This window comes from Anabas testudineus, chromosome 11 (assembly GCF_900324465.2).
Source record: "Anabas testudineus chromosome 11, fAnaTes1.2, whole genome shotgun sequence".
NCBI classification, from domain to species: Eukaryota; Metazoa; Chordata; class Actinopteri; order Anabantiformes; family Anabantidae; genus Anabas; species Anabas testudineus.
Genome location: NC_046620.1, coordinates 3,016,196 through 3,028,996, shown reverse-complemented (window position 1 = coordinate 3,028,996; position 12,801 = coordinate 3,016,196). Strand labels below are relative to the sequence as shown.

The 12,801-nt window shown below is 41.2% G+C and overlaps 1 protein-coding gene across 1 annotated transcript; it reads right to left on the bottom strand.

The window, feature by feature from the left end:
- Window positions 1-1,573: 1,573 nt before the first annotated feature.
- On the bottom strand, window positions 1,574-10,169 carry LOC113153608 (voltage-dependent calcium channel gamma-8 subunit-like). Its single transcript, XM_026347287.1, has 4 exons — window positions 10,148-10,169; window positions 9,239-9,322; window positions 7,361-7,501; window positions 1,574-6,987 (listed from the first exon to the last, which is right to left on the bottom strand). Exons 1-4 carry the CDS (start codon window positions 10,167-10,169, stop codon window positions 6,146-6,148), a joined length of 1,089 nt encoding a protein of 362 aa, XP_026203072.1. The 3' UTR covers window positions 1,574-6,145.
- Window positions 10,170-12,801: the final 2,632 nt, after the last annotated feature.

Sequence of the window (12,801 nt, the reverse complement as noted above, 5' to 3'; positions counted from 1 at the left end):
GCTGCATTTTAGGCTGCAAGGTTCCAGGGTTCAGTGTCCTCTACAGGGACACTTCAACATGTAAGCAGAAATTAGTGGAACTGGGCATCTAACCACCAACTGTGGGGTTTGTAGATGACTTCTCTACCTACTGCATCATGGATGCTGCAAATACATCATGAGACAGACAAACAGAGACAACACTTCGCTTTGTGGAAGCTGCCTGTGCAGAGCTGCTGTGCATATTTCTGCAGCACAAGACATGAAGATGTCACCGTAGCATCAGGAGGATTCCTTACAGAGAAAAGAAAGCAAGACAGTAACAGAGACAGAGAGAGAGACCAACTAATTAAAACTTTGACACCAAATCACATTCCTCGCTGCTTCAACCAAACATGTCTCAGTCTCCAGTGTGCTCTGCCAGCAGATCTATTGTCAGCGGGATTAAAAACTGTCATATTTCCCCTGGGCTGACAGTCCCTCCCTGTGTTCTCCAGAGAAGACGTCTCCGTGTTATTAAGGGACCACACTGTCTTAATTACTGCCTGTCTTGGTCTGTTCTGTTTCCTTTTTTTAGGTCAGAGCGATCATATGATTCTCCTCTGGAGGACACAGTAAGAGGAGAATGACAGCAGTTCATGTTCTTTTTCCAAATACTTAAAATCACACATGTATTTACATTTTCCCAACAAGAGACCTCATTGTGCCAATAATGAGAGTTGTCTGTCAGCGGCAAAGATAGACTTTTGTTGTGCAGCTTCACAAAGCAGCCGCACCATGCAGCACTGTGTCATATGATACCCACAGCACACGCCACACAAGCTACTGTAGCCTGAAAGTGAAAAGAGAATGAAGGTGGTTAAACTCGGAGTAGTTATCTTACCCTACAACCCTAAACCCAACCACTGAGGAAGCAGCTGCGTCTTACCCATGCACAGAACAAATCAGAGTTCTGGTTGGCCACAGGTAGTTACAGGCATCAGTGTGGACTCCTCACTGAACATAACACATCTTAACTAAACGTTTGATTTGACTGCTGCACATTTAGAAAGTCACTTTTAGAAAATGTGTCATGCTGCATTTAGGGGCACTACACAGTAACATTTTAGCATCTCATCTGATACAGCAGCAGCTGTCTATATGTAAATAACAAGTAACCACGGTTTCAGTAGCCAGGACGTTTAAATCTGGACTATGAATGTGATAACATTTCTGCATTTCTGATAAGCTAAAAAAAAATAGGACATTGTCGTATCCTGAGGCACTGATGAGTGCCAAGATGCTGTTGTTGTGTGGGTTGTATAGCAAATAATTGGTGCTGTTTCGCAGTGCATATTATACTGCCTGTATGTGCATGGTAGCAGTGTATATGACAATATTTGACGTAACAAATGCTTTTACTGCACTTACCGACAGTCTAGGTTTGTTTTTTCAAACCATGAACCATCTAATTTAATCAGATGGTTTAAGTTAAACATATGTGGTGGATTAGAAAACACTGAAAAATACACAACACCATCAATTTTAATATAGAACTTTATTGAATATATATTTATATTTATAGATATATTTATATACATGTGTATATACCTTATGTTTTTTGTCTTTTCCAGTGAGGATCAGTATTGTATTGCTTCCCCTTTTCCTTACTGTCCCTTGCGTGCATCAGTCTGCTGAATGGAAATACACCAGTTTTCCATTTGCAGAGTTTCACGTTTGACTCGTGTCAGTAGCCTAAGTGTTGGGAAATGGAGCTGGTGACTCACGTTAGCTTTAAAATGGCTTTAACATCAGGATATGAGCTGGAAATGAAGGAACAGAATGTCTGCTTTTAACAATGATGTAATGATGGTGTACTTTGTAGTACTTGCTTACTATGTAAAAATCACTGACAACACCAACACCGACCACATGTACAGAAGCTTATTCTCCCGGCACGTAGGCTTCTGACTTTGTTTCACAGGCAGGCGTGAAGCCTTTATAGCCCAAAGATACAGTTGTAGGAACTCTGAAACAATATAACATTAAGAATATCTATACATATCACCACGAAAATAAATAGATTAATATAAATTCTATCGTCTATAGTTATACACTAGTCAGAACATTAAAAAACACTGATTATTAGGCTACGTTGGTAATGTGTAGAAAATATAATATGACCAATAGCCTGCAAGGAGGTGAAGATAACATGACAGAAGAGGAAATAAAATCATAAAACTTCAGTACAGCTAACAAAAAACAAAGAGACCAAAATAAAATCAATTCCATATAAATGTAAAAAGATAACTCCAACATTTATTCTTGAAAAAACTTAATTCTCTAGCTTTTCTTTAAATTTTAAGGTTTGTTTTCAGGTTCAGTGGAGACAAGAAATGAGGGTCGAAGTGAATGTGGTGTTCTCTGATAAGAACAATGTGTTTCCCCTGGGAGTGGTTTGCTTGGTTTATAACGGGTCAGTTGAGCAAGATAAGAGCGAGGGATGATCTACCTGAAGAAGATCCTCAATGAAGAGCCCAAAATCAACCTGAAAGTCCTTGAAGGAAAGGACCAAGAATCCAGAAACCCTCTTCTGAGGTCTAATAGAAGAACTACACAGCCAAAAATACCCTTGTTCCATTCAGGTAGAAGCCTGATCGAAGCACAACTGATCACACAGTGACTTTGATCAGTTGTGTTTAAATGCCAAATTGAGCTTGTAATGTCAGAAGCAACATATGTATAAAGATGCTGCAGGCTGCCGTTGTTGTTGTTGTTATATGTGGTTCTCTAGCTCTCGGGAAAACAAACCAGCACTAGAACCAGCATCTAGTTCATGGCAGTCGAAAAAGTGAAGTCCTTATCTCCCAAAGTCAGAAAAGATGATGGCTCAAGTCAAGAGTTCATCAACAGCTCAACAATGGAAACACACTGGATTTTAGAAAAAACTGTCGCTGGGGATGAAGCAACAAGACAGTAAATGAAGAGGAACAAAACAATGTTGAGAAAAAATGAATCCACAGGTAAGATTGGTAGTGATATAGAGAACTACAGAGTTAAGAAGGGAAAAATATTGGGTCTTTTAATTAATTTAAGTATTAAAGCAAATTGACTTTTGGAATTTTTCTCGTAGAGATGATCATACAAATACAGTCATAACAGAGAAAAACAAACAAACAAATAAACAGAGTAATTACATGGAAACAGAGAAGGTAGAAAATAACATTTACAGAAACACACAGTGAAATTCAGTGAAGAAATGGACCTGAAGGTTGCCCATTAGTGTAAAATGGACAGAACAACCCCGATGGAAGAAATACAGCAACCAACAAGCTGACCTCCTCTAATCCTGCCCTTCTTGTAACCCCCCACAGTTCCTGGGAAACTGCTGAGTATACCGGCAGTAGACTCGTTTAACTGGGTGGCTGCCAGGGTGAATATGTGTGTGAAGGTTAAGCAGGGAATTGCTGCTCAGTCGTCTCCCGCTGGACAAATAAATGTGATAAGACGATGAAGACGGTGAAGAATTTAGAAATGGATTCACCCTCTCACGTTTGTGCACATGCTTCCCACTTGACGCCACTGACCTTAGTGTAGAAAGGCAAGAGAAACAAAAATTAAACAGAAAGCAATATAGGAATATAAAAAGAAATAAAAAAATTCAAAATGTATAAATACCCTGCAAAAACCATTACGATCATAGAAACACCAGAAACATGATATTAATAGTCAAAAAGTTACAATCTCATGTAACCTAGAGATGATGAATCACTCCGAATGAAAAGACAACCCAAAGTTTACAATTTACAGACATTATGTGCTTTTGTTGAAGTAAATGGACTGATAATATACTCAATAATACATTTATTATTCTAGATTCTGAAATAGTATATAGTTATAGCTAAAAGAGAGATGGAGGGAAGGGGAACAAAAGCTGGATGTTGTGCTCTTTTCTCTTTCCCCTCGCCTCCAACTTGTCGCCAACCAGGATTGAATTGAATTCATTTTCAAATGCAGCTCATTCAGAAGTGCATTTACAGTTCAGTGTACTAGTCCAGTGTAGAGTGCGTGAAGGGCTTCAGTCCAAAGCGTTACACACTACATCCATGATGGGTTTTTCCCCCTTCAGCTATGTCAGACAATATTTGAAATGTCCCCTCAAAAATAGCTGAATCTGATTGGTTAGTTAGAAACTCATTTAATAATTTATAATGTGCTTTAATTTAGTGTTTTTTCATAGTAACTGATAAACTTGGCTTTACAAGATGGTTCACATTAGAGTGCCTTAATTTTTAGCTGTTCATCTAGTTCTGATGTCATTTCCACCCCCTGAGTGTAAACTGAATTGACCCCCAGCCTGTTGTTGCCTGTAGTTGCAGCCCTTTTGTAGGAACACTCAACGGATGCTGCCTTGTAGCCTTCCATATCAATTCATCATCATAAGCAGCCATATAAAGCCTGAAATCAATTTTTAATAATTAAACATTACACATAGAGGAAAAAGTCCATCTCTACAAGCGCGTCCATTGACTTTGAAGGTGGATTGAGCAACATTTGCATAAATTATCAGCAACCTGTGATGAAGTTGCTGGATTAGCTACTGACATTTACTGAAAAAGTCAATTAATAATTCTATTATTATACAATCAACTTCAGAACAAGTTTAGTTTCAAAGCCAACACAGAACGAAACCTTGTTCCAGCGATTTCTGGTTGAATTTGGGTCAAATTAGTAAGTAGATAATAAATAATTTAGAAATAATTAGAAAAAGTAGAGTTGTGTCCATTTCAAGCCACTGTTGCAGTATTTGGACACAAGTCGAGGTTTACTGAAGATAAACACAATCCAGTCCAGCCCATCCGGTGTCCATATGGGACGTTTCCAAAAAGACTGAGATAAAAAAAAACATTTGATCTAATGAAGAATTTTTCTGAATCACCAAAAACTTATGTTCTTTGTAGGTAATAGGACAAAAATTACTTAATGCTCAATAGCAGGCTTTAATTAAAATAAAAAACTTCTTCCAATAGAGGGATGTGAAAACAGAAAACTCACTTTAACTTTCACACCTTTGTATCAAGATTCTGGGACAAGTTACTTGTGTAGATGGACATTTGTGTAGTGTTTAATCAAACTGTGACAACCGGCACTGGTGTAATGGAGGCGTTCAGGATGAAGTTTAAAGTCTATGGCTGTTCCTTTCTCCAGGACTGTGGAGAATGCCCATCTGTCACTGTAATTACCTTCGACACACAGTGAAAAATAAATAGGCCCACAGTGTGACAAGCTCCTCTGGTGTATGTGTGACACTAGGTTATATATGGCTGAGGTCACTCGCTTGGGACCAGAGGTTAAGTAACTACTGTTGACCTTGACTTGGCAGTGAACTCGTCACTGAGCAGCTTGTTACTTGGCTGAATGTACCCGTCTGTGGATTTCTGTTCTGTTCGAACAGAAGTATAACAGAGAACTGTAGCTCATACCATCTGGCCACTCTTTTATATTATTATGTGTTAAGTTAAAAGCGCTGTGTGGTTTACAGCTCCACAAAGTATCGTTTCAGTGGTTTGCAGATGGAAATTTGTCTTAAAATTTACGCTCAAACTGCACTTTTAATCAGTTTCAGCTCAGTTTTAACTTTCTAATAAATCTATGAGGCTTCCTGGCCTTTTGTTGGTAAGCTGGAGGTAATTCCTCATTGCAGGGGACAAAATCAAGATGGGGAGCGTAAATAACAAATGAGTTCCACTGACTCCTCAGCAAGGCACTTAACCCCCAACTGCTTCACAGGTCACCTTCACTGTGTATAATGTGGTCGAAGATACTGTATGAAACAGTGATGCAGGAATTAAATGTAAAAAAATCCCTGAAGCCTCCATTGCACAATTGCTGTACAACAACAACAAAGGATTTGGATTGGTAATCAGGACCATTTTTAAGGCAGCTGTCATGAGCGTGCACATTACATCAGTTCTTTTATGACTGTTTATGATTCTGGTAGGTAATTATGGCAGCAAGGTACAAAAGGCTCAAGAACAGAAATCGTTCCGTTGACATGTCACCCACACATTTTCAGCCCTACTCTTCCTCTGTTTCACTTCAGATCGCTCCTAACTTCTCTACATATCTGATTCCACTTCTCTTCTTCTATTTCAACACTCCCCCTCCCTTTTTCTGAAGTTTACTTTTAAACTGGCGTAGTTTTCCTGTTAAGTGTATCTGAGTTGCTATCCCGGTCTCTCTTGGCTGTCAGTCGGTCCAGGGTTCCTACGTTGCCCCTGTCCCTCTCCATGGTGGCTGTAGATATTGGGGCTGGCTGGGTGGGGGTGGCAGCTGTTGTGGAGGTATTCAGCGGTGCTGCATTCTGGGCAACAGCTGCTGCCGCTGCCAGGTTGGACTTGGAGTGAGATGGGAGCGTGCCACTGCTTATCACTGCTCCACCTCCTCCTCCACCACTGCCACTGGAATCTTTAGGGAAGTAGTTGTGGAGCTGGTACAGCGTGGCACGGTCCACCGTACCATAGAGGGGTGGGGCGCCACCTCCCAGGCTGCCGAGCTTGGAGTCCCTGGACAAGGTGTACATGGAGATGTCGCCGCCTCCTCCACTTCCTCCGCTGCTAGTGTGGTGTGGGTTGGGCAGCGTAGCCACAGAGAACGGTGGTGCAGAGGGTGGAAGGCTGAAGGTCTTGGAGGTGCCGATGGGCGAGGTCTCTTGTGAACGCGGCGGGTCAGTGGAGCGTGAGCTGGAGCGAGAGCGCCGTCTGAACCTGTAGCTGGGCAGACGCAGCACGGCGTGTGTGGTGCTCTTGAAGAGGTCAGTGCGAGAGCGGCAACGCAGCTCCTTGTTCTTCTCAATGTAGATGTTGACGGCGAGGACACCCACCATCTCAGCCAGGATGAAGGACAGGCCGCCGAAGTAGAAGGACCAGCCGTAGGAGTAGTGCCACTTCTTATCCTCATCCTTCTTGGGAGAAATGTCGCTCAGTGCTGCCGAGATGTACACGATCACTCCGATGATGTTGCTGAGGCCTGAGGAAATATTTAAGACTTCTAAGTGCTCCTTTGAGAAAAATTAACCAGCAGCTTCATTAAATTGTTTTGCAGACAGGGATACTGAAGTGTTTCCTTTCAATTACACAGAGAGAAATCAGACACAACATGACATTGTACAAAAGGAAATCTTTTCATGACTGTAACTGACCAGTAAAAGTAGAAGAAGCTGCTTGATTGAAATGTTAAGAGGACGGATTCAATCTGAGCTAAAATGCTCGACCAGACTACATATTCTGATTTTGTGCTAATAAAACTTTTAACAATCACATCAAAACAAACTATTCTCCATAATACAGTAGGAACATAAGTATAGAAGTCTCCCAAAACCACAGCACAGCTCTCGTCTTACCTGCAGCTACAAAGAGAATCCCTCCACCTAGAATAATGTTCCTTTTGCTCTTGTAGAAGCTGCTGGAAGCAACACACACTCCACCAAGCAGCAGCAGTATGGCGCTGAGGATGGGGAAGATGCTGGAGGCTCTCACCACACCTGCAGATGGTGACAGCACAGGTACATCATCCCTTTGGCTCCAATGCCAATGTTGCACAGCTATGAATTTCTTGCATTTAATTTGTGACTAGTTCTGTACTTTTCTAATGTAGTTCTATGAGGAAGACTTTTAATTAGTGAGACTGGGAGCACTCAGCACCATTTGAAGGTGCAAAGTTAACAGCCTTGTGACACTCCTGGGAGAAAATGTGTTACCAAGACTTGCTATAGCTGACACTACAACTTGGCTCTGGTACAGAAATTAAACATGCAGAAGTTTTCTACATGATATTTAGAAGGTGATGTCTTTTGTGGCTCTGGGTTTGTTTTGTCATGACTAAGGATATCTAAGTAACAGCCCCACAATATGTATCTGCTTGGTAGTCAACAAAACCTGAAAAGAAAGCCTGCACCTTGCAGCTTTATTAGATACGGTGAGGCTAACACCTCATCTAATGCATCAGTTTGAACTATTTAAAGCATCGGCCTCTTGTTATTCCAAATATTTATTCAAGTACAATTGAACAGTTAATAAAATGTAATTAAACTATATCTATATCTCATATCTAGTTCACTACCATTGCTGCATTTAGGATACAGTAGTAGTAGAGAACCAGCCAGGACCAACTAATTGCAATGTTTGATGTTAAATTCCCAACAAACCCCAAAACTGTATGTTGTTACAGAACAATAGTGAGATCCAGAATTAGATGTCGAATACACTGGTGATTGGAAAATCAACTTGTGTGGCTACAGTATGTAGCAGCAGGTACATACTGCATTAGCTAACGTAAAACTACCTCTACAGTATAGCTCTATATAGACACCTCAAACCTATCAGCAGCACTGACGACATTATTAAAGATTAAAATGCTGCAAAGCTCCATCTCTGGCAGGAATACACAGAATCGCCAAGTCTTCAACTTTTGAAGGTGACTTTTCAAGCTGCTTTACCTTTTGTTTGCCTTGAAAGGGAGAAAATAATGCTGCGATAATCATTTATTCATAGAAGCTTCTGCCATTTAAACACATTAACCTGGGTCTGCATTTATTCACAGTTTTCATTCATAGACATTTCATAAATAAAACAATTAGTTATAGGTGCAGAATCAGGAATTTCACTAATTCGTTAAGGCTGCAGGATCATTTGTCACTACAAGTATTTTGATAATGATAAAAACAGGTTTAATATATCCTAGATTGTTCAATAATTCCAGATTCTAAACATTTTCTATTATTTAAAGGAATTGTGAGGATCATGCGGAGGTACAGAGGTAAAACCTTTCTTGTTCAGCCTTTGAATAGAAGCTATACTTTGTGGACCAAAGGGTTCAGGGCAGCTTGGACACAATCTGCTATTACAATAGAGGAAGGATGTGAAATCTGAATCCTGAGCTGAAAATAATCCATTAGTTAAGGCTGTTCTTTCAATCCATCTGCAGAAAAAAATAAAAGCTTTCTGTACACCCCCAGACTCCCAGCTCCATGCACCTGGGCATTCAAACACACACACACACACTGTGCAGACACACACACCTCTAGAAACACTTTGCTCGAATCTGACATCCATGCATTGATGTCCACCCACCATCCCCTTCTGTCCTTTCTCTTTCAGTGTGTGATGCAGACTGTGTTCACTTAATGTTTGTGTGTCTATGCCAATGCACACTTATCTAAAATTGCTATACGTGCCTTTGTGTGCGCTTGTTCTCTGGTAAATGTGTGTGTGTCACTCACGCAGCAAATACTCTGCAGCATCTTGGTCGTAGTCGGCGTCATCTGGGAAATGATTGATCTGGGAACACACACCTCGCTTCAAGCCTGCAAAAAGACAGAGAGGGAGGAGAAGGAGGAGGAGGAGGAGGAGGAGGGAAAAGTGAGGAAGAAGGTAGAAAAAGTAACGATCACAAGGAAGACAATAAAATAGACAACAACATGACAGAAATGGTGGAGAGAAGAGGTGGATAGCAGATCCAAGAACAGAGAAAGTAATGTGAAAAATGCTAGAAAAGATGAGAAGGAATCACAGGCAGGCTGAAATAAGGGAGAAAATGGTCTCCTCAGTTTCTCCTGAGCAGAAACTGAAATCACACAGAACGGGTAACACTGTTTAATGCAGTCAAGGATCATGTTACCTTTAAGGCACCAGCTTCACTAATGCTACAGAATATGACTTGGAGGTGAAAATGAATACAGGACACACAGTGTTGCAGTGTGTACACAGTGTTCCTGGTACCTTAACACGAACTAATGCAGCAAAAACCCACTAGCTACTTGTGATAACCATGAAGTACTGAGGAACTAGTTAGCAACTACAAACCAGCATCAAATGATTAAATAATAAATGTGTGGTTACTAGTTTGCACCACTCAGCTGTTGGTTCAGAGTTAATCAGCAGCAACCTATGAAGAAAGTGGTTGTATCACTAATTATTATGTGTTGTTGTGACCTTTACTGTAACTAGTGAAAGGAATTAGAAGAGAGATGAAGATGACAGAAGGCGTAAACAAGGTAACAGATGGATAGAGAGAGACGACAAACTGAGAATGACCAATACAAGACAGGAGCAAAGATCTGGACTCAGAACCATGATACTAATAACAGCTCTGTCCTCCAGTAGCTGTTTTGTTGTCCACCTAATCTGACTGGCTCGAGGAGTGGCTGCCATGCTTACCTCCCAACAACACATATAAATAATTTGTCCCAACCCTCTCATATAAACCAAAGTAATTGCTTGTTGTAAGAGCTTCAGGCGCTAAACAGTCAAAACCGCTGGACAATAACTGTACAAACTAAATGTTTTGGTGGGATTAGATACAGAAACATCTGGCTTAGACTCACTGAATATTAACGTTTACCTAAAAGTTACTGCGTCCTTAACTTCACATGACGTTCAGGACATAAAATGCTTCACGTGAGGAGATTACAACCATGGAAACTATGCACGTCCCCCCATGGGACGACAAAGCACCCCGCAAACATCATTGTCAAATGGTAAAATGTACGTGTTACGAACAACCTACAATGATTTTACTGTGCAGGACTCCACCATCTAATCACTCGTTCATCAACCCTGTTTTCACATATTGTAATTCTTAATATTTTCATTCCAGTTGATTTGACAACACCTACTATATTTATTGGTGGTAATAAAAAATGCAGTTTATTAATTCAGCTCCCAGAGGCCACTGAAGGCAAACAGCAGCAGAAGAAGATAAAGTGGTGCATCCATTTAAAGCCAAATTAGCCCTGCACTAATAGGATTCTTGCATAATGTAATTTGAGAAACAGGTTAAAATCACAGTAGTATAACATTTTCCAATATTTTATTTTCCTTTTTTCATGCTAATTGTTATTAGTAGACAAAGTTTTATCTGTACAACTGCAGCCTGCTACTGTTTTGTATTGGAAATCACATTTCTTTTTGGTAAACATTGTTTATCTTGACAACTATTTGTACTTCACATCGCTTGAAATTAAGTTCAACAATAAGAGAGACATCCCATGTCTCCTTGCAATAAAGTGCAGTATTGAAAAGCTGCAAAAACATATAAAAAAAAAGGAAAGTCTTTAGGAACACAACACAAAAGTCAGCGAAATCTCATCTTTATGAGAAAGATGATCACAGCTGTATGTGCATGTTGGACTGGGAACGGGACAGCATGATTCATCTAAAAGCATCAGCTTTTGATTTGGATGGAGAGAGACTAGAAAGAGGACAGCACTGAGATAAAAGGGCAGATGATCTGAATCCATTCGGTACGAACCCTCCACAAATGAGGAGACCGTCCTCTTGTTTATGATAAATACAACCTCTAAATTAATGCGGTAATTTACTGACACTAAAATGACAGTACAGCTAAAAACACTTAGAACAACTGTGGCCTGCAGACCTTGTATATGTGGGAGAGTTAATACTCTATACAGTACAGTGTGTGCTGTATGTGTGTCATCTTCTATTACAACTGTCGGCTACAGTCACTGAATGAGTCACCACTCATATCTGAGCTCTGAGGTATTATTGAAGGTATACAGTAGTATGTTTGTTTAAATGTAAGTTTTTTGTGTGTCTCTCTCTCTCCGTATGACGAGTGCAGTAATGTTTCAAAGCTCATATCTCTACAGTCCTTTTCAGAGGTTCTGGTAAACACATGTACTTTGTTGCCTCTCATTATGATGGCGCCTCTTATTTCTACTAAACCAAACAAAACCGTGCAGAATAAAACCCCAGTGTTGTTTTTAGACTGCTACTGGCATCCTAGAGGAAAGGCATGACATTTAACGTGACATCCAGCGTGCTATAACACATGAGTCACAGAGTACGGAGTACAGCAGAACAGAGCAGTACAACAGTGGAACAGTATCGATGTGCCTCTGAAGGGTTTGTACATTTACGACATGAGTTGTCGTGCATCATGTGATAGATACTACCTCTACTACTGCCGACACAACACATCCGAAGCCAAAGTACCAAAAACATGAACACAGAAGTTTGCATCAGCGTTTGAAACACCTCATTATGCTCACATCACATGGACCGTACAGTACAGTACAGTCCAGCACAGTCCGGTACAGTCCAGTACAGTCCAGTACAGTCCAGCACAGTCCAGTCCAGTACAGTCCAGTACAGTCCAGTACAGTCCAGTACAGTCCAGTACAGTCCAGTACAGTCCAGTACAGTCCAGTCCAGTACAGTCCAGTACAGTCCAGTACAGTCCAGCACAGTCCAGTACAGTCCAGTACAGTCCAGCACAGTCCAGTACAGTCCAGTACAGTCCAGTACAGCACAGTCCAGCACAGTCCAGTACAGTCCAGTACAGTCCAGCACAGTCCAGTACAGTCCAGTACAGTCCAGCACAGTCCAGCACAGTCCAGTACAGTCCAGCACAGTCCAGTACAGTCCAGCACAGTCCAGCACAGTCCAGTACAGTCCAGTACAGTCCAGTCCAGTACAGTCCAGTCCAGTCCAGTACAGTCCAGCACAGTCCAGTACAGTCCAGTACAGTCCAGTACAGCACAGTCCAGCACAGTCCAGTACAGTCCAGCACAGTCCAGTACAGTCCAGTACAGTCCAGCACAGTCCAGCACAGTCCAGTACAGTCCAGCACAGTCCAGTACAGTCCAGCACAGTCCAGCACAGTCCAGTACAGTCCAGCACAGTCCAGTCACAGTCCAGTACAGTCCAGTACAGTACAGTCCAGCACAGCACTCCTCTCTCTCCTCTCTTCCCTTCTCCTCTGTCTCTCTCTGTCTCTCTGTATCTCTCTCTCTCTGTCTCTCTCTCTGTCTCCTCTCTCTAC